Source organism: Eriocheir sinensis, chromosome 64, assembly GCF_024679095.1.
Source record: "Eriocheir sinensis breed Jianghai 21 chromosome 64, ASM2467909v1, whole genome shotgun sequence".
Taxonomy (NCBI): Eukaryota; Metazoa; Arthropoda; class Malacostraca; order Decapoda; family Varunidae; genus Eriocheir; species Eriocheir sinensis.
Window position 1 is genome coordinate 8,325,544 of NC_066572.1, and position 24,913 is coordinate 8,350,456.

At 45.8% G+C, this 24,913-nt stretch overlaps 1 protein-coding gene across 1 annotated transcript in view; it reads left to right on the forward strand.

Moving 5' to 3' along the window:
• The first annotated feature begins 1,329 nt into the window (after positions 1–1,329).
• LOC126987372 (paramyosin-like) overlaps positions 1,330–24,913 on the forward strand; it is a 40,150-nt gene continuing 16,566 nt past the window's right edge. The window contains exons 1-4 of the mRNA XM_050844358.1: positions 1,330–1,445; positions 3,813–3,907; positions 8,889–9,002; positions 18,858–19,004. Coding sequence (XP_050700315.1) covers positions 1,343–1,445; positions 3,813–3,907; positions 8,889–9,002; positions 18,858–19,004 — 459 coding nt within the window. The 5' untranslated portion in view covers positions 1,330–1,342. The remainder of the gene's footprint in view (positions 1,446–3,812; positions 3,908–8,888; positions 9,003–18,857; positions 19,005–24,913) is intronic.

Consider the following 24,913-nt stretch of genomic DNA (forward strand, 5'->3'; position numbering starts at 1 on the left):
GGCGGCTGAAAAATCCCAGCTTGGTGGCACCGGGCGGGGATTGAACTCACGTCCTCCTGAACGCGGCACCTTCACTCTGTCGACTCAGCCACCGCCTCCATTCCTGTAGCTTGGTGATGTCTTCTTGTAGGAAATCTGCAGTCAAGGGGTCAAACATCAGTTACTGTAGTGTGCGACATTTCCACCTATAGTCTGTTCACTTAAGTCCGACCTAAGCTGCCAACATAAACCTAAGCACGTTTGCAGGCCGAGTGCTGATTGGCTACTGCTATGGCTTCCAAGTTTTCTTTAACCTCTGTTTGTGTTTATCTCACGCAGCACTTTCTGCTCTTCTGCACTGTGCTTACGAACACGCTTAGGTTTATGTTGTCAGCTTGGGGCAGACTTAACCCTTTCCTTGCGCGCGGTGTGGACGCAACTATCCCCTCAGGCACAGTCGGGGAGCCCAATGGGGGTCTCTTTTAACCTCTGTATCTCAGAAACTATTCATCACAGCTAAAAACCAAAAACACCATTGGAAAGAGGAGGTCCAGATCTATAGGAGTCGGTTATGTATGCCTCTCTTGCGAATGTACATGCACGTTCAGGGTGTTGAGTGTTAACACTTACGTCGGTGCGTGCGGGATGATCAGCCGTATTGAGGGAACTGCAGACATCTTTTCTTCAGATTCTGGCAAGGGAGTTTTGCCAGCTGCAATATTTACAACTATTTGGTCATAGAATCAGTCAGGTGATAGGTGAAGCTATGCAAAAATGCCGCCATATTGGGCAAGAACATCCACCAGTTACTCGTCCGTAGATTTGCCGCGCTGGGCTGATATGATTTTCCACCAAATTTGGTGGAGAATCCACTCAATTGGCAATCCTGTGTTGTGAGAATTAGTGTTGGAACACTCATACGCGGGAGATTTGAGCGCGGGTGGAGCTCGCAGCGAGGGTTTAGCACCACCAGCAAATACGCCTAACGCTCGCTGTGAGCGTTTAGCAATGAAAGGGTTAAGTGAGCAGATTATAGTACAGCTACAGACAGGGATATTGATTCACCTGACTATGAAACTGTGATTCAGGAACTCAACACCTCCTTGTCCCACAGCAAGTGTCCTCTCCTCCTCCCCTCTCTTCTCCTCCCCCCTCCCCTCTCTCCACTCTCCTACCCCTTGAGACTTGCAGTGCAGAAGGAGGCTACCACATCACTGCCAGCATAGAGTAAGGTGCAGGAGGAAGCAGGTATACATTACAAGAGGTCTCGCCAAGACTCGTGAATCAGTGGTAAGGAAGCTCTCTGTGTCTTGGTGCAGATCACGCCCCAGCTGCTGGACACCATTCAGTTCCCGAGGAGTACATGGGAGCCCTGCGAATCACAATGATGGCAGTAGACATCCGGAAGTGCTTCAAGCTGATCTTTGAGGACGACACGTTTAGGCAGGTGGATCTCTTCAACCCTAGTGAGTATTTTATGTATTTACTTATTTATGTGTCTTGTGTTTCACCTGTGGCACTGGTAGGCTTTCTTGGTGGGGCCTGGTGGTTAGCCCCAGTCTTTTATGGTGCAGGCAAGTGTTTATAGTGGTGCCTTCTTGCCTGACTCGTGATGCCCTTGGAGCTCATCTTTGATCCTCTTTTGGGGAAGCTAGAATCCAGGTTGATAGGTGGTCTTCAGGACAGCATGTGGGTAGTCTGAGGCCACTCGGCGATGACTGAAAGTGTCAGCCTCCACCTCCTCGGCAGCAAGGGTCTCCAAGAGCTTGATCACACAAACCATCACCATCACTGTCAGCCATTACTAGTCTGCCGCAGAACAAAGACCTTTCCCAAAGCTCTCCACCCCTCTCTGTTAGTGCACACCATTCTACTCTGGCAAATGCTCTCATCTTGTCTCCAGCTGGCCCTCTGCCTGCCCTGGCTCATCTTAATGTCTCTGGGTTGGCACTGTTATCAAAGGTATCATACCAATGCCCAAGAAATGTTAAGAGAAGTCAGTCCAGCAAAAGACCAAGAGGAGAGATGAGATGAGAGCATTGGCCAGGCCGGGACAGAGAACACTGTGGCAGATCTTAGCAGCCTCCTGCCTGAGCTGCTTCCATTGCTGTGAGGAAGGTGTGAAGGGCAGGATAAACTACTCTCTGGAAGGTCAAAAGGGAGTTTATAAATTGCCTGGAGTCTACAGGGTGGATAAAGAATGGAAGGGTATTAACCCGGTAGCAGTGACGGGCCAAATTTGTGGCTTTACCGTGTAGCAGTGACGGCTCAAATTTGTGGCTTTACCGTGTAGCAGTGACGGGACAAATTTGTGGCTTTACCGTGTAGCAGCGACGGGACAAATTTGTGGCTTTACCGTGTAGCAGTGACGGGCCAAATTTGTGGCTTTACCGTGTAGCAGTGACGGGACAAATTTGTGGCTTTACCGTGTAGCAGCGACGGGACAAATTTGTGGCTTTACCGTGTAGCAGCGACAGGACAAATTTGTGGCTTTACCGTGTAGCAGCGACAGGCCAAATTTGTGGCTTTACCGTGTAGCAGCGACAGGACAAATTTGTGGCTTTACCGTGTAGCAGCGACAGGACAAATTTGTGGCTTTACCGTGTAGCAGCGACAGGACAAATTTGTGGCTTTACCGTGTAGCAGCGACAGGACAAATTTGTGGCTTTACCGTGTAGCAGTGACGGGCCAAATTTGTGGCTTTACCGTGTAGCAGTGACGGGTCAAATTTGTGGCTTTACCGTGTAGAAGTGACGGGTCAAATTTGTGGCTTTACCGTGTAGAAGTGACGGCTCAAATTTGTGGCTTTACCGTGTAGCAGTGACGGCTCAAATTTGTGGCTTTACCGTGTAGCAGTGACGGCTCAAATTTGTGGCTTTACCGTGTAGCAGCGACGGGACAAATTTGTGGCTTTACCGTGTAGCAGCGACGGGACAAATTTGTGGCTTTACCGTGTAGCAGTGACAGGACGAATTTGTGGCTTTACCGTGTAGCAGTGACAGGTCAAATTTGTGGCTTTACCGTGTAGCAGTGACGGGACAAATTTGTGGCTTTACCGTGTAGCAGTGACAGGACGAATTTGTGGCTTTACCGTGTAGCAGCGACGGGACAAATTTGTGGCTTTACCGTGTAGCAGTGACAGGACAAATTTGTGGCTTTACCGTGTAGCAGCGACGGGACAAATTTGTGGCTTTACCGTGTAGCAGCGACAGGACAAATTTGTGCCATGATATAAACCCTCCAAAATAGATGATGCATAATCTGATCACAAAGGCTTCGATATATATTATGAAATGGTTTGTGTGGGTGATTTTTTCTCATTTTTCTCGCTTAGAGGGACCATTAAGAAACATGATCCCTGCTGCTACCGGGTTAAGGCTGTCAGTCAGTCTTCTGGGGCTGAAAGCTGCATAAGAAACTCACACAGTTCATACAACATCTTGCAGTACAATTTACTTGGTGTGTGTTCTTATCTATTTTGTTTAGAACATAAGGAGTCTGCAAGAGGCTGGTTGGCCTACACAAGACAGCTCCTGTAAGCCTAACCCCACGTAACCTCACTATCCATAAATGTATCCAACCTCTTCCTAAATGTATCTGTGTGGCTAAGTAAAGGCAACCCAGGTGTATGTTAGCGGGCTCTTTTTTTTGTACTTTTTTGTTGCCCTTGAGCCGTGTCCTTTGATGTAAAAACAAACCTTCCCATGGGTGTCATACTATAGTTGTGCCTTCATCAACAATGCCGTCGCTGTTGGCACCGTAATCCCACTGCTACAGTTTATATTGTGTCGCCGGGTGTAAGTTCTGTAATATTTCACTGCTGTTTGTTTCAGAGCCTAAGAGGAGCAGGAGATTCTTCGCACTGATCTATGACTTCTTGGTGTTCACGGACAGCGTGTTCAAGGAAGTGGAGGAGCGGGAAGAAAAGGTAATGTGGAGACCTCGTTATTTTGCAAAGCCGTACAGAGTTAGAGCAGAGAGCACAACAAAGTGTAGGATAAGGTTAGGGGAGGAGAGAGTGGAGGAGGTGACTGAGGTGAAATATTTAGGGACAGTTGTATGTAAGCATGGAAGGTGAGGTGAGGGAAAGAGCAGTGAAGGGCAGACAGGTGGTGGGTGCATTGGGGAGAGTTGTGAGAGGAAGAAGTGTGAGCATGGCGGTAAAGAGGGGAACAAGGAACAGTATTATCCTGCCAACTCTGTCGCATGCATCAGAGACGTGGACATGGAGTGCAGCGCAGCAATCAAGAATACGTGCAGTGGAAATGAGTTGTACAAGAGGTGCGTGTGGTGTGTCAGGATGGCATGGAGGAAGTAATGGAAGTGTGTGTGAGGGGTTTGGTATGGGTTGACAGTGAAGGGAGTGGAGTGGTGGAGTGGTGGAGTGGGTGGTGCACTGAGATGGTTTGGTATGGGTTGACAGTGAAGGGAGTGGAGTGTGGAGTGGGTGGTGCACTGAGATGGTTTGGTATGGGTTGACAGTGAAGGGAGTGGAGTGTGGAGTGGGTGGTGCACTGAGATGGTTTGGTATGGGTTGACAGTGAAGGGAGTGGAGTGTGGAGTGGGTGGTGCACTGAGATGGTTTGGTATGGGTTGACAGTGAAGGGAGTGGAGTGTGGAGTGGGTGGTGCACTGAGATGGTTTGGTATGGGTTGACAGTGAAGGGAGTGGAGTGTGGAGTGGTGGAGTGGGTGGTGCGCTGAGATGGTTTGGTATGGGTTGACAGTGAAGGGAGTGGAGTGTGGAGTGGTGGAGTGGGTGGTGCGCTGAGATGGTTTGGTATGGGTTGACAGTGAAGGGAGTGGAGTGTGGAGTGGGTGAAGCGTGGTGCGCTGAGATGGTTTGGTATGGGTTGACAGTGAAGGGAGTGGAGTGTGGAGTGGGTGGTGCGCTGAGATGGTTTGGTATGGGTTGACAGTGAAGGGAGTGGAGTGTGGAGTGGGTGGTGCACTGAGATGGTTTGGTATGGGTTGACAGTGAAGGGAGTGGAGTGTGGAGTGGGTGGTGCGCTGAGATGGTTTGGTATGGGTTGACAGTGAAGGGAGTGGAGTGTGGAGTGGGTGGTGCACTGAGATGGTTTGGTATGGGTTGACAGCGAAGGGAGTGGAGTGTGGAGTGGGTGGTGCGCTGAGATGGTTTGGTATGGGTTGACAGTGAAGGGAGTGGAGTGTGGAGTGGGTGGTGCGCTGAGATGGTTTGGTATGGGTTGACAGTGAAGGGAGTGGAGTGTGGAGTGGGTGGTGCGCTGAGATGGTTTGGTATGGGTTGACAGTGAAGGGAGTGGAGTGTGGGGTGGGTGGTGCGCTGAGATGGTTTGGTATGGGTTGACAGTGAAGGGAGTGGAGTGTGGAGTGGGTGAAGCGTGGTGCGCTGAGATGGTTTGGACACCTGATGAGAATGGGGGAGAATGAATTTGTGAAGAGTGTACGAGGGAAGGATTGAGGGAGGGGAAGACCGCCTGTGAAGTGGACCAGTAGGGTGAGTGAGTATTGGAGCGAGGGAGTTGGAAGTAGCAGGATTGAGTGTGCTGAGATGGAGTGCCAGAACAGGGAGAGATGGAGGCACTTCTGCCGCAAACACCTGTGCCCCTGGAGGGGAGTTCCCACGAGGGAGCAGGACGTCAGAGATGTAGACCGACAGATAGATAGTCATTATCATGGATCACGGAGTAGGAACCTGCCAACTGCCCACCCACTTGTACAAGTCACTCTGGCTGTCTGGGTGTGAGGCACCTGGTGCACTTACACAGGTGCCTGGGCAGATGCTGTGCCAGAGGTGCTTCACGGGGACTGTTGGCGAGTGCTTCCTGCCAGGCCAGTTTCTTTACTCTCAGGGTGGCTGCTGTGTGTACAGATGTGGAAGGATTCTTATGGGGAACTTTCATATGGATTGGACATACAATTTATGAGAGAATGCAAAGAAAATAAACTATTTGAAAACTATTAATGTGATAGGCTCACTTAATTTCAGTCAGTTATATTGACAGAAGTATACATACCATTAGGTTGATGGTTTTCATTAAAGAACATTTTGAATCTTCTTTATATTTTGAGGTTCAGAATTGTGTTTGTTTTTGACATAAACATTCATGACGGGCTGCTCCAAGGGCCATGCAGGTGGGCGGCAGCGCTGTGCCTCCCTCCCCTCGCTGCGGGGGACTGGCTGCCTCCATTTGTTCCTTTTAGGGGCTGTGAGGCAAAGTACTAACATACTTTATTTTAGTAATCCGGATAATTTTGTACGAAAATATAGTTGAGGAGAAACCATTGCTCATCTTGCTCTATTAAGGCAGTGTCATACTGGCCGTTTTCCTCCAACCATTGGGTGTGCGGGCAACCATGGTTGCTTGTACACTCAACTGGGAGGCTGGGAGGTTTGGGATATGAGCAATCGTGCAGCTGTGTGTAAACAATGGTAGTGGCTGAGGAGCAGAAGAAGTAGTGGAGATGGCCCACCAAGAGAATGGTGGAGTGGATTGGCAGCGGCTTTGTCTACGCGATAGAGAACTCCCCGTGCTGTGGGACCACACACATGAAAACTCCATAAAGAGAATTAAAAAAGATGTGAATGGTTCATGCTTGCTGCTGCTCCTCCCTCACTCTGGTGTCTTGCTTGGATATGAGTGGGGCACCATTTCCAATAGTTAACAAAACTCTTCCTTCTCCATTCATACGCCTCCGTGGTCTAGTGGTCAGCGTGCCTGGCTACTACTCTGCGGGCTTGGGTTCAAATCCCGGCCCGGGCAGTCGGCGTGCAGCTCACCCAGCTGTTCATCCTCCCTTTCAGGCTGGTGGATAAATGGGTACCTGGGGACACCTGGGGAAGGTAAACTGTGGTAACCTGGATGTCACACTGGCCCTGTGTACCGGGGTGACGGGCTCCCTCCCACCACAGGCTCAAGGGCCACAGTGAGGGAGATGAGCACCGAGGCCATGCGCAGCTGTAGCTTGTGCCCCCGACCTCACCTTTACCTTCCTTTCTCCATTCAACAAAAATTGTAGAATGACTCAGTTTTCACAGCACAGTTCTCTGACGAGGCTTGGGTAAACACTCCTCTTCCCATCTTTGAAGCCATGATTGTACCCACGGCCACTTCTTCCTTCCTCTCAACACTTTCCATCCGTGACGCAGACGTCGGCGTCACGGATGGAAAGGGTCAAGAGGAAATGGAAGAGGATTAATCCTCCTCTAAATTCCTCTTAATCCTCTTCCATTTCCTCTTAAGAGGTTTAGAAAAGGATTAAGAGGAAATGTAAGGGGATTAAGGGGTTTAGAAGGGCCTAACCCTTTCCATACGGTGTCGGCGTCGCTGGAGTGAAGGGTTAACTGTAGCAACAAGTCCATAATTTGGGTAACGGCAGCACAAGCTGCAGCAGCCATTACTTTTGCAGTCGGCGCCACATGGATACAGACCGACTGGTTTGTTTACGTTGTGGATATGGGCAGCCGACCTTGGCCGTGTGATGCACACCCAGAAAAGTTGGAGTTACCGGTTGGTTCTACCGCCAACACAGTTGGAGGAAAAAGGCCCAGTGTGACGCCGCCTTTACCTGCAAAGCAAAACTGCTCTGCTACAAACCTGGCAGCCTCAATTTCTGCTGCCAGTGATGTGTGTGTGAGCATTCTAGGGGTTTGATTGAGCCCATGTATTGACTGTGTCAAGTTGGTGTTTGGGAAAAAATAAATGCAGAATACATGTTGGTGCTTGGTGAACCGGAAACACTCGTCTGCGAGATTGGGAAGCTGTTTGGAAGACAACCTGCACCAGTACTGTGTTTTGCAGTCTGTCTGTGTCTGCTGGTGACACAGTGCTCACTGCAGAAAATGAAAGTGACTTACCATCTTTGGTCAGTGTTTTTGATAGTGTCTGTAAAAGGAGAAAGCTGAAAGTAAATGTCAACAAAAGTAAAGTGATGGTTTGTGAGCGAAGTAGAAGTGAGGTTGTAGATTTTGTATGCCCATATAGAGTGGGAATTGAATGTGAAAAAGAATGCAAAATAATTTTGAATGGTGAAGAAATGGAGGAGGTCAATGAGTTTAAGTACCTTGGATCAGTTCTGTGCAAGCATGGTGGTATGGAGGGAGAGATAAGAGAAAGGGCATTGCAAGGAAGAAGGGTGGCAGGGTCTTTGGGACGAATCATGAATGGCAGAAGTGTGAGCATGGAGGTCAAGAGGATTTGAGAAATACAATAATAGTACCAACCCTCACATATGCAAGTGAAACGTGGGCCTGGAATGAAAGTCAGAGGTCTAGAGTGCAGGCAGTGGAAATGAGTTATTTGAGGAGTGCTTCTGGTGTGAGTAGAATGGATGGAATGAGTAATGAAAGTGTGTACGAGCGTTTTGGAATGTGTCACGGGGGTGAAGGGAAGAAGTGTGGAGTGGTGGAAGAAGTGAAGCGACAGACTTTAAAGTGGTTTGGCCACATGGAGCGAATGGAGGAGAGTAAGATGACCAAAAGGTGTATGTGAGTGAGATAGAGGAGGGAATGCTGAGGACGACCTCCAGTGAAATGGAGAGATAGGGTGCAAGAGTACGTTAGGGAGAGGGGAAAGATCTTTGAGGGACTGTGAGCAGGCAAGGAGGTAGTTTCTGGATAGAGAAAGTTGGAAGCTCTTCTGCCGTGGGCATCCCCTGGTGGGAGCTCCTAGGAGCAGGCATCAATGAAATGAATGATGAATGAATATATAATGTAAATCATTAGATATTTTACTCTTGATATAACACTTAAATCATTTTAAATACCATAAGTATATTTAATTTGTATTTAAATCATGATTATTATACTCTGATTTAAATCATTTGATTTAAATCAAACCAACCCTGCTCCACACTAGAATGGCTGTGCAGTGGTTGATTTTTATTAGTGTTCAAAACTTGTTAACTGACTGGCCTTCCCCTTGCCAGGTGGGTGCCCTCGCTGAGCAGCGGGACAAGATGAGGGCCAAGCTACACAAGATGAAGCAGCAGATCCATGAGAGGAGGATGGAGAACGAAAAGAATCAGCTGGCGAAGGAAGAGGTAGGACTGAGTCAAAGCCTTTCCCCACATTTACTTCTAGCATATTGCACGCTGCCGCCCTCACTGAACACACCCACCGGCCACTAGAGGGCAGGTGTGTGCGTAGTTACGTAGTTGTATTTACACAGTTGTACACGAGGCTACACAAGGATACGAGGAAACTACAAGGAGCCAGCTGGTCTACACTTGGCAGCCCCTGAGGATGGGTTATTCTCCAAAGCCCTTCCCATCCATAGCTACATTTGATCTTCATTTAACCCTTTCAGCGCTATGTTGTCGCAGCGATGCTGAGCGGTCCGTGTTGGTGGAGCTAAATCACCGCCGCGAGAATTGATCTGTGTTGAATCTCCCGCTCACAATATACGTCCCAACACTATTCCACACTCCACTGTAACTTTAGTCTGAATGGTTCATGTCTTATAGTGGGTCGTCCTTGCCCGCACCACCACCTACACAACCACACCCTCACACAACAAACAGCTGCATGCCGCGTGTCACCAGAACAGGGTGCATTGATTCTTGCATAGTTTGCTTTCAAAACCTACAAGTGACAGGAGAATAACATACTAAACTATACATAATATTATAGGGACAGTGGTATTGGTATGCTGGATTTCCCTCCCAAGGTGCATGACTTTACATTTTCTTTTTTGGATTGTAGCAGCCACTTGTTGCTCCTCCTGTAGCTTGGTGATGTCTTCTGGTAGGAAATACGCATCCAGGGCTGAAACTTAAGAAATAAATCCCAGACTTTTCACGGTTTCTCTTGGTAATGCAGTGATTTCAGGGTCGAAGGTCAGAGCTCACCCACACCCAGCTCCCTTTCACAGTTAGAGCGGTCAAGAACTGTTATTTAACGTGTAACTGCTTAGAGGGTTATTTATACCACACTTAGAGGTTGGATTTGTTTGTGTTGAGCTGCACCATCCTTTTGTTGGTCCACTTGACAAGCCATTTCGTTGATGTACAAGATAGTTAGTAGATGACTCAGGACTAACCTCTGTGGGATGCCACTAGTAATGCAAGTCCAGTATAGTTTATCCCCATCTAGTCACTAAGTCTAATCTAGTCACCTTGATCCTTATCCTGTATCCCAAGGCCTTCTAGGTTACTTAAGTCTTTGGTGAGTCACTTTGTCAAATGCTTTACTAATATCAAGGTATGATATCATAATTTTGTTTTGTTTTAGTGTTGTTAAGGAAGCCAAGTTTCTTGACATATTTTACACATCTAAACTTTGTCAATTTGTATTTGTCTGTGTGTGTGTGTGTGTGTGTGTGTGTGTGTGTGTGTGTGTGTGTACCTAGTTCTGAAATACAGGAAAAGAGCCGCACTAGGCTCGTGCTGTCCCGTCTCCATAACACTTATTATCCAGTTTGGCTTTAAATTCATGAATTGTTTTTGCACACACAGTCTCCTTGTCAAGTCCGTTCCATGTTGTTGTGCTTCTGTATGGAAAACTGTATTTCTTGATGTCTCTCCTACAGTCACTCTTCTTCAATTTCTTACCATTGCCTCTTGTCACACTTCTGTCACGTACCACTAGGTCTTCCCTGTCCAATTTCTTCAGTCCCTCTTGTATCCTGTACAATGCTATTAGGTCCCCTCTCTCTCTTCTGCTCTCCAGTGTTGTTGGTCACAATTTCTCGAGTCTTTCTTCATGAGTATGTTCTCTCAGAGTTTCCGGTAATTTAGTCGCTGCTCTTTGTATTCTTTCCAACTTTCTAATTTCTTTCTTCAATCTAGGTGACCACACTAATGCTGCATATTCCAGTCTTGGACGTATCATCGATGTCATTAGTTTCTTCACCATTTCTTCATCTAAATACGTAAATGCTGCTTTTATGTTTCTCAGAAGATTGTACAGCATGTGCAGAAAGTGCTGTCGTCAAGGCGCCGCCGACAATTCTTTTCGCGTTAAGTGAAAGAGGCTCACAACTACCTTCCCGGGATCACAAGATGTTCTGACGCCTTTGCATCACTAACTGGCAACCCTCTACGCTCTCCGGGGAGCAGGCGCCAGTGTTGACAGTCACCGACAGTAGCTGCTCAGCTGCCATTTAGAGAGGTTGTACAATCGTCTGGCGTGCCAGACGAAGGCTAATGGCGCTGTCATTTTGCTTCCTTCCACCCTCTCAGTACGCCTAAAATGACTACACGCAGGGACAAACGGATTGAGGTGTTCACTTGATATAAGGCTGGTCACGATCTCCCATTTATTTCCTGTCAAACTGGTGTTGCTGAGAACAACACAGCGGCTGGTGCAGCGTTTGAAGGACGTCGGAGAGGCTACTGCACTGGCACCCCTTCCCAAGTGTGGCAGGCCTCGTAAGACTACTTCTAGGACCCGTGCACTTATCTCTAGGCAGGCTGCTAAGGAACCAAGGCTGACAGCACGAGGAATCAAAGAAAAGAACCCACAGTTACTGGAACATGTATCTGTAAGGAGCGTACAGCAGCTGCTGCACGATGACCTCGGCCACAAATGTTACCGTGCCCGCAAGAAGCCCCTGTTAACTGCACAGCAAAGGGAGAAGAGAGTAAAATTTTGCAAGAACTACCTAGCCTGGAGTGAGGAGGAATGGAAGACGGTGCGGTGGAGTGATGAAGCAGCCTTCACCGTGACCGGGACACCGTCATCACGAGTGTACCGCAAGCCAGGCACCGACCCCTTGGACCCCAAGCACACGTCAAAGTTTGTGAAGCACCCAGCTTCACTCATGGTGTGGGGCTGTTTCACCTACTATGGAGTTGGTGAATTAGTTATTCTTCCTGCTAATGTTAGGGTAAACCAACACAACTATTTGGAGCTATTAAGTGATGTCCTGTGCGATTCATTCGAAATAACAAAGGCAAGAGTATTTGTGCAGGATTCTGCTCCTGCACATGTAGCAAAATCTGTGAAGCAGTGGTTGACTGATTGTGACATTCCCTTCATCAGTGACTGGCCTGGAAATAGCCCAGATATTAACCCAAGAGAAAACTTATGGGGATACATGAAGAGACACCTGCATGGTATGGACACGTCATCAGTGCCGAAACTTGAGGCTGCAATCAAGCAACTGTGGGCCAGTTTTTCACTCACCTACCTGCAAAACCTTGCAACCAGTCTCCCCAAACGTCTTGAGGATATTGTAAAAAGGAAGGGCAATGCAAATAAATACTAACTGGTCCAATGATACGTATTTGTTTGTCCACCATTCTCCCAGAAAGTCATAATCAATGTTTTATTTAGGCGGCAACAACACTTTCCAAGCATACTGTATGTTTCCCCAGTTATCCGGTCTATATGTTTTCCAAAGGATAACTTGTCTGTTATGGTCACTCCCAGATCTTTTTCTTCAGTTTTTCTCATGATTCTTTCATTACTCAGAGAGTAGTTCCCCGATATTTGTCTACTGCTCTTACCAAACTCCATCACACTACACTTCTCTGTGTTGAATGTCATTTCCCATTTGCGTGACCATTCGCTTATTATATCAAGATCTTGGCCCAGGGCTACACAGTCTTCTTCATGAGCCACCCTCCTCATTATTTTAGCATCATCAGCAAACATATTCATATAGCTTGTCACCCCTTCTGTCATGCCATTAATATAAATTACAAACATAATCGGAGCCAGCACTGATCCTTGGGGGACTCCACTGGTCACTTCCATCCAGCTTGATTTATTATTCCTGATTACTGTTCTCATTTCTCTCCTCGTCAAAAAGTCCACAATCCAATCCAATATTGAACCACCCAGACCTCCAACATGATTAAGTTTACATATTAATCGCTTGTGTGGTACTTTATCAAACGCCTTCTTTAAGTCCAGATACACACAATCTGCCCAACCGTCTCTTTCCTGTATTATATCAATTACTCTTGAATAGAAGCTGATCAGATTAGTTACACAAGACCGTCCTCCTCTGAATCTGAATTGGCTATTTGTTAATATACTGTTTTCTTATAAATACTCCACCCATCTGTTTTGTGTGTGTGTGTGTGTGTGTGCATCAGTGTGTGTGTGTGTGTGTGTGTGTGTGTGTGTGTGTGTGTGTGCATCAGTGTGTGTGTGTGTGTGTGTGTGTGTGTGTGTGTGTGTGTGTGTGCATCAGTGTGTGTGTGTGTGTATTTACCTAGTTGTAATTTTACAGGGCCTGAGCTACACTCGTGTGGTCCCGTCTCCATATCTGTACTTGTCCAATTTTTCCTTAAAGTTGTGCATCAGTGTGTGTGTAAATAATAATAATAATAATAATAATAATAAACAGTTTATTTAGATGGTTTTCAGTCAAAGGCTGAAAATTTACATGATATTTTCATCTATTGTTTTTAGCCTGACATCTATTGTTTGTAAGTTAATGGAGACTATCATTCCCAACAATATGGTGAAATTCTTCGAAGAAAATAATATAATAAATAATTCGCAACATGGCTTCCGTAGTAAACGTTCGTGTTTGACTAACTTACTTGATTTTTTTCACTATATTTTTGAGGTGTCCGATGAAAGCAGATCAGTAGATATCATATATCTGGATTTTCAAAAGGCATTTGATAAGGTCCCCCACCAACGATTGCTCAGCAAACTATTGGCGCACGGTATCTCGGGTAACATTCACAATTGGCTTGCGGACTGGCTCTCTGAGCGGAAACAGAGAGTAGTTCTAAACGGTGTTACATCTAACTGGCTTGATGTCAAAAGCGGCGTACCTCAAGGATCAGTGCTTGGCCCGTGCTCTTCTTAATTTATGTTAATGATATCGATGATGGGCTCACGGCAAAGTATCAAAATTTGCTGATGACACAAAAATTGCTAGTAAAGTAACTGCGACACTCGACGAAGAAGCTTTGCAATCAGATCTAGATCGACTTGCACGTTGGGCCAATCAATGGCAAATGAAATTTAACGTTGACAAATGTAAAGTGTTGCACATCGGAAAAAAATAACAATCGCGTTCGGTACGTAATGAATGGCCAACAACTTTCTGCAGTAAGTAAAGAAAAGGATCTTGGAATCACTATATCAAGCGATTTAAAGCCCGGTCAGCATTGTTCAGAGGCAGTTAAAACTGCAAACAAATTGGTTGGCTTCATCGGACGAGTCTTTAATAATAAATCGGAAAAAAGTAATAATTAAAACTGTTTAATTCGTTGGTTTGACCCCGTCTAGAGTACTGTGTATAGTTTTGGTCTCCCTACTACAGAAAAGACATAGAAAAGTTGGAACGGGTCCAACGAAGAGTAACAAAGATGATTCCTAGGTTGAAATTTGTCATATGAACAAAGGCTTCAAGAAGTAAATTTATTCAGCCTACCAAAACGAAGAATGTGAGGCGATCTAATAGAAGTGTTTAAAATGTTTAAATTGATTCAGTGATATTAATGCGGAAGATCACTTCACATTTGATCGATCAAATAGAACAAGAAGAAATCACAATTTGAAGATAAGTGGTGAAAGATTCTCGTTGTACGAAGCTAACCACTTCTTCTTCAATCGAGTTGTTAATGTTTGGAACTCTCTACCCTGTGATATCGTTGATAGTACAACAGTTACGGCCTTCAAGAATAGATTAGACAAGTATTTTTAATCCAACCAGCAACTAAGATATTACTCATTGTCGTAATAACGTTAAGTTCTTTCGAATACTGGTGTCCTTGTCCGTTTTTATCGCCCGGTTTGTGGTAGCAGTTATGGTAGTTTTTTCCTCTTTCCTACATAATTTCCAAGCAGTTTCCATGCTGCATGGTTCTTTTTCCTTTCCTGACAGCTTTGGCTGGAGGGATGAGGGGTGGGGAGGAGCCTTCGCCTTTGCTGTCCTTCATCTTCAACCTTTTATTAGATAGTTAGTGTAGCTTGTCACAAACAGCCTCGTAAGGACCATCAGATCTGCTGTTGTTTGTTCTTTCTTTGTGTTTCTTTGTGTAAATGCATTTGTGTACATAAAATGTAAATATAAATTCTATAATATAATATAATACTTGCTGTTTAGTATGTTTACAATGGTGGGGATGGGGCTCTTCCTGTACCTTTCCGTCCTTGCACGGATAGATATCAGTAAGTTGCTGTGTCTAACTGCATGGCGAGAGGGAGGCGCAGTGTCTGGCAGCAGGTCACGGTGGTGCGGGTGATTCAGGAGCTGTTCCGCACACTTCTGGAGGAGGTGCTGGTAGCGGTCCTTAAGTGTGGGCAGGTGTAGGGCGTCGAGGGCCTCGTCATAGGTGGAGTAAGACGGGCCCAGGGTGAGCCTACACTCATAAGAACATAAGAACATAAGAACGTAAGGAGTCTGCAAGAGGCCGGTTGGCCTATACAAGGCAGCTCCTGTACACTCAACCCCACCTTACCTCACCATCCATGGCTTTATCTAACCTCTTCTTGAATGTATCTATGGTATTGGCACCCACAACATGGCTCCCAAGCCTGTTCCATTCGCCCACCACTCTATTAGTGAACCAATTCTTGCCTATGTCTTTGTTGAATCTGAATTTGTCTAACTTAAAACCATTGCCACGCGTCCTACCTGGCTCTTTCACTCTCAAAATTTTATTGACATCCCCTTTATTAAATCCCTTCATCCATTTATAAACTTCGATCAAGTCTCCTCACCCTTCGCCTTTCTAGAGAGTGTAGATTTAACTGCTTTAGCCTGTCTTCATAAGGCAAGTTTCTCACCCCCTGAATCATCTTTGTCATCCTCCTCTGTACAGATTCTAACATCTTGATATCCATTCTATAATAGGGGGACCAGAACTGAACTGCATAATCGAGATGAGGTCGAACTAGTGCTAAGTAAAGTTTGAGGATGACTTCAGCGCTCCTATTGCTCACGCTCCTTGAGATGAAACCTGGTACTCTGTTTGCCCGATTTTTAGCCTGAATGCATTGAGCCCTAGGACGGAGGTCAGCTCACTAGACTCCTAAGTCTCTCTCCTGCCCAGACCTGCTTAGAGGAGTGTCATTTAAGGAGTAATTGTGTAATGGTTTATTCCTACCTACACTCAAAATGCTACACTTCCCGACATTGAATTCCATCTGCCACTTCCTCGCCCAATCATATAGTCTGTCAAGCTCATCCTGGAGAACGGTAGCGTCGCTGTCTGATTGGATTACTCTACCGATCTTGGTATCATCTGCGAACTTACTGACGTCACTACTAATTCCTGTGTCCAAGTCATTGATGTAAATGATAAAAAGCAGCGGACCCAGCACCGACCCTTGTGGGACTCCACTCGTAACACTGCCCCATTCAGATTTTTTACCGTTGATTTGCACTCTCTGCTTTCTACCACTCAGTCACGCCCTGATCCAGTTCAAAACTTTCCCATCTCCGCCGTGAGCCTGCAATTTAAGTAACAGCCGGTGATGATTGACTTTGTCGAACGCTTTACTGAAATCTACAGTAGATACAGTATGTCAAAGCTTTCATCTCTGTCAACCGCCTCGATTACTTCAGTGTAGAAGGACAACAGATTAGTAAGGCAAGACCTACCTTTCGTGAACCCATGCTGTGAGTCATGAATTAAACTATGCTACTTTAGATGCTCCCGAATGCTCCTGGCAATAATTGACTCCAACATCTTGCCTACAACTGTTGTTATGCTAATTGGGCGTTAGTTTGAGGTGTCTGACTTGTCTCCCTTTTGAAAATCGGCGTCACATTAGCTACTTTCCATTGATTGGGCACATACCAGAATTTACCGAAATTTTAAAGATAACTCCAAGAGGTCAACTAAGGACTTACTTGAAATCTTTAAGAACCCTTGGGAATACTTCGTCCTGGGCCCGGCGATTTGTTTTTCTTCAACCTACCAATCTCATCCTGGACTACTTGCCTAGTGATGATCACATCCTCAACTTGTCGTTCTCGTCACCCTCATATATCTGAACTCTCTCCGGAATGGTTGTTAGATTTTCCTGCGTGAAAACTGAGAGGAAATAGTCATTCATCATTTGGCTCATATCTTCTCCATTCTCAACGAGCTCGCCGTGTTTGTTTCAACGGTCCAATTCTGTCCCTTGTTTTCGTCCTGTACAATTTGAAGAAGCCCTTGGGATCGCTCTTGGCCTCGTTGGCTACCCTAATCTCATAATTTCTTTTTGCAAGGCGGGTGTTCTTCTTCACCGACCTGGCTAGCTCAACATACCTACCCCTGAGGTGGATCTCTCCGTTCTTTATTTTCCTATAAATTCCTCTCTTCAAGCCTATTTCATGCTTGAGTCTGCAGGTCATCCATTTGGGGTCGTTATTTTCCTTCCTACGTGCTTGGTAGGGATATGCTGTCTCTGACCCTCTGCAATTTCTCTAACTAAATTATTGTAGGTCATTTCTACATGGTTCCTGTCTTTCCGGTTCCAGCCCTGAGATCTGGCCTCATCCAGCCCTAAGGTTTCCCAATTTACCTCCTCAAGGTGTTTTCTGAGCCCTCATAATCAGCTCTTCTAAAGTCAGGCACCAACACCGGGTTGAGTTCATGGGTCACCGCCAGTCTAATTTAAACCTAATTTCCTTGTGATCACTGCCACCTAATTCTCCCCAACATCTAGCTCGCTGATCATATACTCAGTGTTAGTTAAGACCAAGTCCAGAATGTTGTTACCCTGGTGGGCCTCTGTTACTGTCTGCTTGAGAAAATTATCTTGTATTACTTTCAGAAAATCCTCAGACTCTAGATCACCCACCACGCCTTCCCAATCTATATTCCTATAGTTAAAATCCACCATTATGCAGACATTTTTGCTCCTGCTCGCCCTGCCTACCTCTTGTAGTAATATATCAGTGTCCTGCCTGCTGAGGTTGGGTGGCCTGTAAAGAACCCCTAGAATTAGTTTGTCCTTCCCTTTGTGGACGTCCACCCAAACTGATTCTGAGTCGCCATTTGTTTGAATAGAGTTGTTAGCGGAACATTTAAGTGTGTCTTTAACATAAAGTGCCACCCCCTCCCTTCTTCCTTTCTATAATTGTTAAACATCTGGTAACCATCTATTTCATACTCAGACATGAAGTTTTTGTTGGCAGTATCTACCCATGTTTCCGTGATAGCTATAATGTCGAATTTCTCGACACATGCTTTCCCCCTCAGTAGATCTATCTTGTTCCTGAGACTCCTACTGTTGGTGTAATAAGCCGTTAGCCCATCCTTTCTTATATCCTTTCGATTTCTCCTGCGCCCCCTAGTCCCAGTCTGCGATGCACTGACAGGCCCTCCCCCCTCGCCTACTCTAAAAAATCCTGTAGGGTGCTAAGTGATCGCTCGAGGGAGTCTGCGAGAACCTCCACCCCCTGGAGTGACAGGTGCACGCCATCCTTGGCATACAAGGTGCCTTTATTGTAGAAGAGGTCCCAATTGCCTCTGCACCCTCTCAAGCTGGCGGCGCTGGGTGCTGTTGAGGGAAGGAAACCAGGCTGGGGAAGGGTAAGTGAGCTTGGGGAGGATGAAGGTGTTACAGACTCCCGCCAGCTCACGCGTGGGAGTCCCCAGTGACTTAAACTGCCTCAGAAGGTAGAGTTGACAGGAGGCTGAAGCGATGGTGTGGCTGTCGTGCTCCTTCCAGGTCAAGCGGTTGTCAATGGTGACACCGAGGAGCTTGGTTGTCTCCACCACCTGTGCATCACTGTGTGTGTGTGTGTGTGTGTGTGTGTGTGTGTGTGTGTGTGTGTGTGTGTGTGTGTTTCCTCTTCTTCACCCAACCAGTATCATAACAAACTACACCTGTGCATCACTGTGTGTGTGTGTGTGTGTGTTTCCTCTTCTTCACCCAACCAGTATCATAACAAACTACATTTCCGGTCCAGCAGTACCGCCTTTCATTACCCATTGGCCTCCTGCTCCTCTGATGCCTGAGTACTACAACCTGACCCTTTCCTGCAGGACATGAGGAGAGTTGAAGCCAAGACGGAGGAGCTGCAGAGGTGCCAGGAGGAGAAGCTAGCTCTGAAGGCCCAGCTTGATGCACTGGGACTCTCTCTGGCCAAGCTGGACATAGCCATAAAGGACACTGAGCTCAGGACCATGGAGGTTTGTCTGAGGGAATCTTGTCTTGTCACCGAGCGAGGATATCAGAACCACGAGCGAGTCTTCTGTAATCACATATGAGTCTTATAATCACATTCTTCTAGAGTCACAAGTGAGTTCTGTAATAACTAATGAGTTTTATAATTGGGAATGACTTCTATAGTGCCCTTGAGCTGCCTCCTGTGCTGTAAGAAAAACAATGGATTGACACACTTACCGATGTCGTAGACCCACACTTATTTTGGGCTGGCGTGGACTTTAGAGTAACTTGCATGTGTGTTTTCTTTAAGGTTGTATCAGTGACATCTCAAGCAATGGACGTCTTTCTCTTTTGATTTTGCGGCGCCCTTGTCCTTAAGCCGCGAATTTTGATAAATCAACCGCTTTGGTGCGAATCGCCCTAACTCCCTTATTTCTGGGGCTTCAGAAAAGTTATTGGTATCACTTGACGGCAAAATGCAAGGGCTATATTTTATAATTAGCAACTGGGCTAAAAAAATTGACTCAAAAGGGTCAAAAATCTAATAAATTTGCAAAAAACAACAACAAAAAAGTTTTTTTGAGTTCCCAACCTTGAAACCCACTCATTTTTTGAGAATTTCAAAAAAGTTATTTAACAAATGATTTAGCCCCGCCAATGTGCTTTCCAAAATGGTGAACGTTTCCCTGCTCCCAGTAGTTTGGTCGCCAGAGCTCCAAACGTAAACCTTGATCCACACCCACCATCACCACCCTGTTGATGCGTCACTGGTCGCCACCGCCGGCTTGATCCTCGTTATACCGGCGGTACTAGGCACGCATCCAGCACCCCGTCACCTTACTGCACCCACACCTCACTGCCACCTGTCGTCCTCGTCCATGTAGCTATCCAGTCTACTCTTAAAACAAACTATCGTCCCTGCACTAACTATGTGATTGCTGAGTCTGTTCCATTCCCCCACCACCCTATTACTAAACCAATGCTTGCCTATATCTCTCCTAAATCTATACTTTTCTAATTTAAATCCATTACTGCGAGTTCTATCCTGCTGGCTAATTCTCAGAACTTTACTTATATCGCCTTTGTTGTAACCCTTGACCCATTTGAATAGTTCTATCAGATCTCCCCGCACTCTTCGTCTCTCTAGTGAATGTAAGTTTAGATGTTTCAGCCTATTTTGATATGGGAGGTTCCTCAGCCCCTGAATCATCTTGGTCATCCTCCTCTGAACTGATTCTAGCAAATTGATGTCCATTCTGTAGAGGCAGCTCCTTTGACCCTAAGCTCCCATGTATCTAACCCCACCTAATATCGCTGTCCATGAATTTATCTAGTCTATTTTTGAATGTGACAATTGTATTGGCACTCACCACGTGACTGCTAAGCCTATTCCACTCATCCACCACCCTGTTTGTAAACCAATTTTTGCCTGTGTCCCTGTTGAATCTGAATTTATCCAGTTTGAACCCATTACTTCGTGTCCTACCCGGTTCTCTTACCAACAAAACCTTATGAATGTCTCCCTTATTAAAGCCCTTCATCCATTTATAAACCTCGATCATGTCTCCACGCACCCTTCGCCTTTCTAGAGAATGCAAGTTTAACTGTTTGAGTCTTCCCTCGTATGGCAAGTTTCTCAACCCCTGAATCATCTTAGTCATCCTCCTCCTCACCGATTCTAACATTTTGATATCCATTCTATAGTAAGGTGACCAGAACTGAACCGCATAGTCAAGATGAGGTCTAACTAATGCTAAATATAGTCTGAGGAAGACTTCGGGGCTTCTGTTGCTTACGCTCCTTGAAATAAATCCCAGTACCCTATTAGCTCGATTTCTAGCTTGAATGCATTGTGCCCTTGGACGGAGATCAGAGCTCACTAAGACCCCTAAATCCCTCTCGCGCCCAGACCTGCTTATGAGAGTGTCATTTAAGCAATAGTTATGTGAGGGGTTGTTCCTACCTACACTCAGAATACTGCACTTCCCTACATTGAACTCCATCTGCCATTTATCCGCCCAGTCATACAATCTGTTGAGTTCACCTTGGAGAATACTAGCGTCCTGATCCGACTCAATTACTCTACCGATCTTGGTATCATCTGCAAATTTACTAACATCACTACTAATTCCTGTATCTAAGTCATTGATATAAATAACAAACAAAAGTGGACCTAATACCGAACCTTGTGGGACCCCACTCGTAACACATCCCCAGTCAGATCTTTTACCATTGATTTGCACTCTTTGCTTCCTCTTGCTAAGCCACGCCTTGACCCAGTTCAAAACTTTACCCTCTACTCCGTGATGGCAAATGAAAGCTCTTTTAATACAGATTAATAATCAGAAAAGAAAAATTGGAAAACATTAAATAAATAAAAAAGTTATAAGCAAAAAACTAAGGTGTCCAAATCGCTGTGAAAGGGACGAAAAACAGACTATTTTGTGATGGCTCAACGACAAACTTAGAATGGAGCTATCAAAACATCCTTCAAGCTGGTCAGCCTACATTGTCAAGAGGGGCTACATGCTCAATTACAGCCTTCTAGAGGCAATAGCTGGTTTTATGTATGATGCTCCACTTGTTTTTTTTTTTGTTTTTTTTTTTTCCCCTACAGCAAAGGTGACAGCTTAAGGGCATAAAAAAAAGAAAACAATAATGAAAAAAAAAAAGCCCACTACTTACTGCTCCTAAAAAGAGTACAGAGGAGTGGCCGAAAGATAGGTCAATTTCGGGAGGAGAGGTGTCCTGATACCCTCCTCTTGAAAGAGTTCAAGTCGTAGGCAGGAGGAAATACAGATGAAGGAAGGTTGTTCCAGAGTTTACCAGCGTGAGGGATGAAAGAGTGAAGATGCTGGTTAACTCTTGCATAAGGGGTTTGGACAGTATAGGGACGAGCTTGAGTAGAAAGTTGTGTGTGGGTAGGCCGCGGGAGGGGGGGAGGCATGCAGTTAGCAAGTTCAGAAAAGCAGTCAGCGTGGAAATATCGATAGAAGATAGAAAGAGAGGCAACATGGCGGTGGAATTTAAGGGGTAGAAGACTATCAGTAAGAGGAGGAGAACTGATGAGACGAAGAGCCTTAGACTCCACTCTGTCCAGAAGAGCTGTGTGAGTGGAGCCCCCCCACACGTGAGATGCATACTCCATATGAGGGCGGACAAGGCCCCTGTATATAGATACCAACTGTGCAGGGGAGAAGAACTGGCGGAGACGGTACAGAACGCCCAACCTCGAGGAAGCTGATTTAGTGAGAGAGGAGATGTGAAGTTTCCAGTTAAGATTTTGAGTTGAGGATAGACCGAGGATATTTAATGTTAAAGAAGGTGACAGCTGAGTGTTGTCGAAGAATAGGGGATAGGTGTTTGGAAGATTGTGTTGAATTGATTGGTGGAGAAATTGAGGTTTTGAGGCATTGAAGGACACAAGGTTCCTTTTACCCCAATCAGAAATGATAGCAAGGTCTGAGGTTAAGCGTTCTGCAGCCCCCAGTCTGGAGTCATGTACTACCTGTTGTGATGGTCTTCTGTTGAAAGAAGTTGAATAATGCAGAGTGGAGTTGTCAGCGTATGAGTGGACAGGACAGTTTGTTATGGAAAGAAGATCATTGATGAATAACAGGAAGAGAGTGGGTGATAGGACAGAGCCCTGTGGAACACTACTGTCGAGAGATTTAGGGGAAGAACAGTGACCGTCTACCACTGCAGAGATAGAACGGCCGGAAAGGAAACTGAAGATAAAGGAACAGAGAGAGGGATAGAATCCGAAAGAGGGCAGTTTAGAAAGCAAAGAGTTGTGCCAAACTCTATTGAAGGCTTTCGATATGTCTGGTGCAACTGAGAAAGTTTCACCGAAACGGCTAAGAGAGGATGACCAAGAGTCAGTTAAGAGAGCAAGATTGCCAGTAGAACGCCCCATATGGAACCCATACTGGCGATCAGATAGAAGGTTAGAAGTGGAAGGGTGCGTTTGAATCTTCTGGGAGTGGGATCAGCCACTGTTCTTCCCCTAAACCCATCAACAGTGGTGTCCTGCTGGGCTCTGTTCTGTTTCCCACTCTGTTGTTCATTAATGATCTTTCCAAAGCAAACTGTTCTTTCCACTCATTCACCGATGACTCTACTCTGCATTTTTCAGCATCTTTTAACAGAAGATCCTCCCAACATGAATTACATGACAAGTCTGGATGCTACAGAACACTTGACCTTGCTATCATTTCTGAATGGGGCAGGAGGAGCTTCATGTCCTTCAATGCTTCAAAACTCAGTTTCTCCACCACTCAATACAATCTTCCAAACACTTATCCCCATTTTTTCAATAACACTCAGCTGTCACCTTTTTCTACGATGTACATTTTCAGTCTATCTTAACCCCATTAACCCCTTCAGCACCGCTCCCGTGTACCCGACCCGGCCTTGCCGCCAGGTCAGGCCAGGCATCACTGAAAGGGTCAGACATGAGGCGCCAGCCTTGTTCCTCCACTGGCTCCATAGTGTCTGAAGACTCATCACTGTCATCTACTGAGTCACTATCACCACTCTCTGAGGCATCATCACTTTATTCTTAGTAGAAGCACCTGGCAGATATTCAGAGCCAGCCTTGGAAGTACTGCTGACCGACATAGTGGCGATAACGGCGGTTGCAACGACTCTAGTGAATCCAAGATGGCCAGGCTAGGGACACAGAGTGATATCATCCTTCTCTTATGGAAGCAAGACAAGCACTGAGTCCCAAACGGCAACCCTGAGCCAGCCAGCCTTGAGGTGCCGTGATGTCTCGTGACGTGGCAGTCACTGGTTTGCCTGAGTGACTGTGGGCGAAGCTTCAGGGTATCTCCAGTACATAGTACCAGCCCCTAAACACAGTGTAATAAACTATACCGCCCGTATATACCCGCCCTCTGAAACAATAGAAAACTTCACGTACACCCGGACGTGACGGTACATCATAGTGCATCCCCTATCACGTGACGGTGCTGAAGGGGTTAAACCGCAAAAGTTTTTCTCGGGAGATCCCCCGTAACGCAAAAGTCTGGAAAATACACTTTGAAACTGAGAAAAAGTCATGAAAGATGTTTTATAGGAAATTTTCTAGGGTGTTGCATTTGGCTGGAATTTCAAGATTCCCCCAAATTTCCAACTTTTTACTGGTGCGACATACAGGAAAATTTATTGAGGAAAAGTTGCTCATTTTATGACGATGGAGTCTGAAAAGTGTAGTTTGTAATCTTTGACCCAGAAATTTGCTGCCTACAGAGCCAAAGTTGTGGTGAAAGTCAAAAAATAGTTTTGTATATTTTTGTATTTTTTTCACGCTGGAATGAACCTCATTGAACAAAAGTTTTAGAAAATCCTCCGTGTAACTCAAATGTGGAACCAGATTATGATCTGGACTGACCGTTTGGCTGGAATTGCATGATTCCTAAAAGAGTCCTACTTCCGCTTCCCTCTCCTCTGAACACTCTTGTGAACAAGATATTGGTTCATCTAGAACACCATGTATATCAGTGGAGGTGTCAAGACTACGCTCAGCATGCACACAACGAACAGAAACTGAAGGAAGACCATCAAAATAGATCATCTGAGGGAACATAATTGCTCTGCAGACGCCATGATGCGTAGACAGGAACTGTAGGCTATTTTTAGCACAGAGTCGTGGCATTACCAGGGTAAGGGACAAAATAGGTGCCAGTTAGTCAGTTAGCATCAACAGACATAGTTACGCGAGCCCTTTAGATTCCAGATAGCTTCTTGCTCTCCGGCACTGCATGGTGTCATGCTCGTTGCCCGCGTCTGAAAGAACTATATGACGCCAGCGGCATCATCGTTATTAAGGGCTTAAACTTAAGATTTAACTGGAAACTTCATATCTCCTCTAGCTAAATCAGCTTCCTCGAGGTTGGGCGTTCTGTATCGTCTCCACCAATATTTTCAT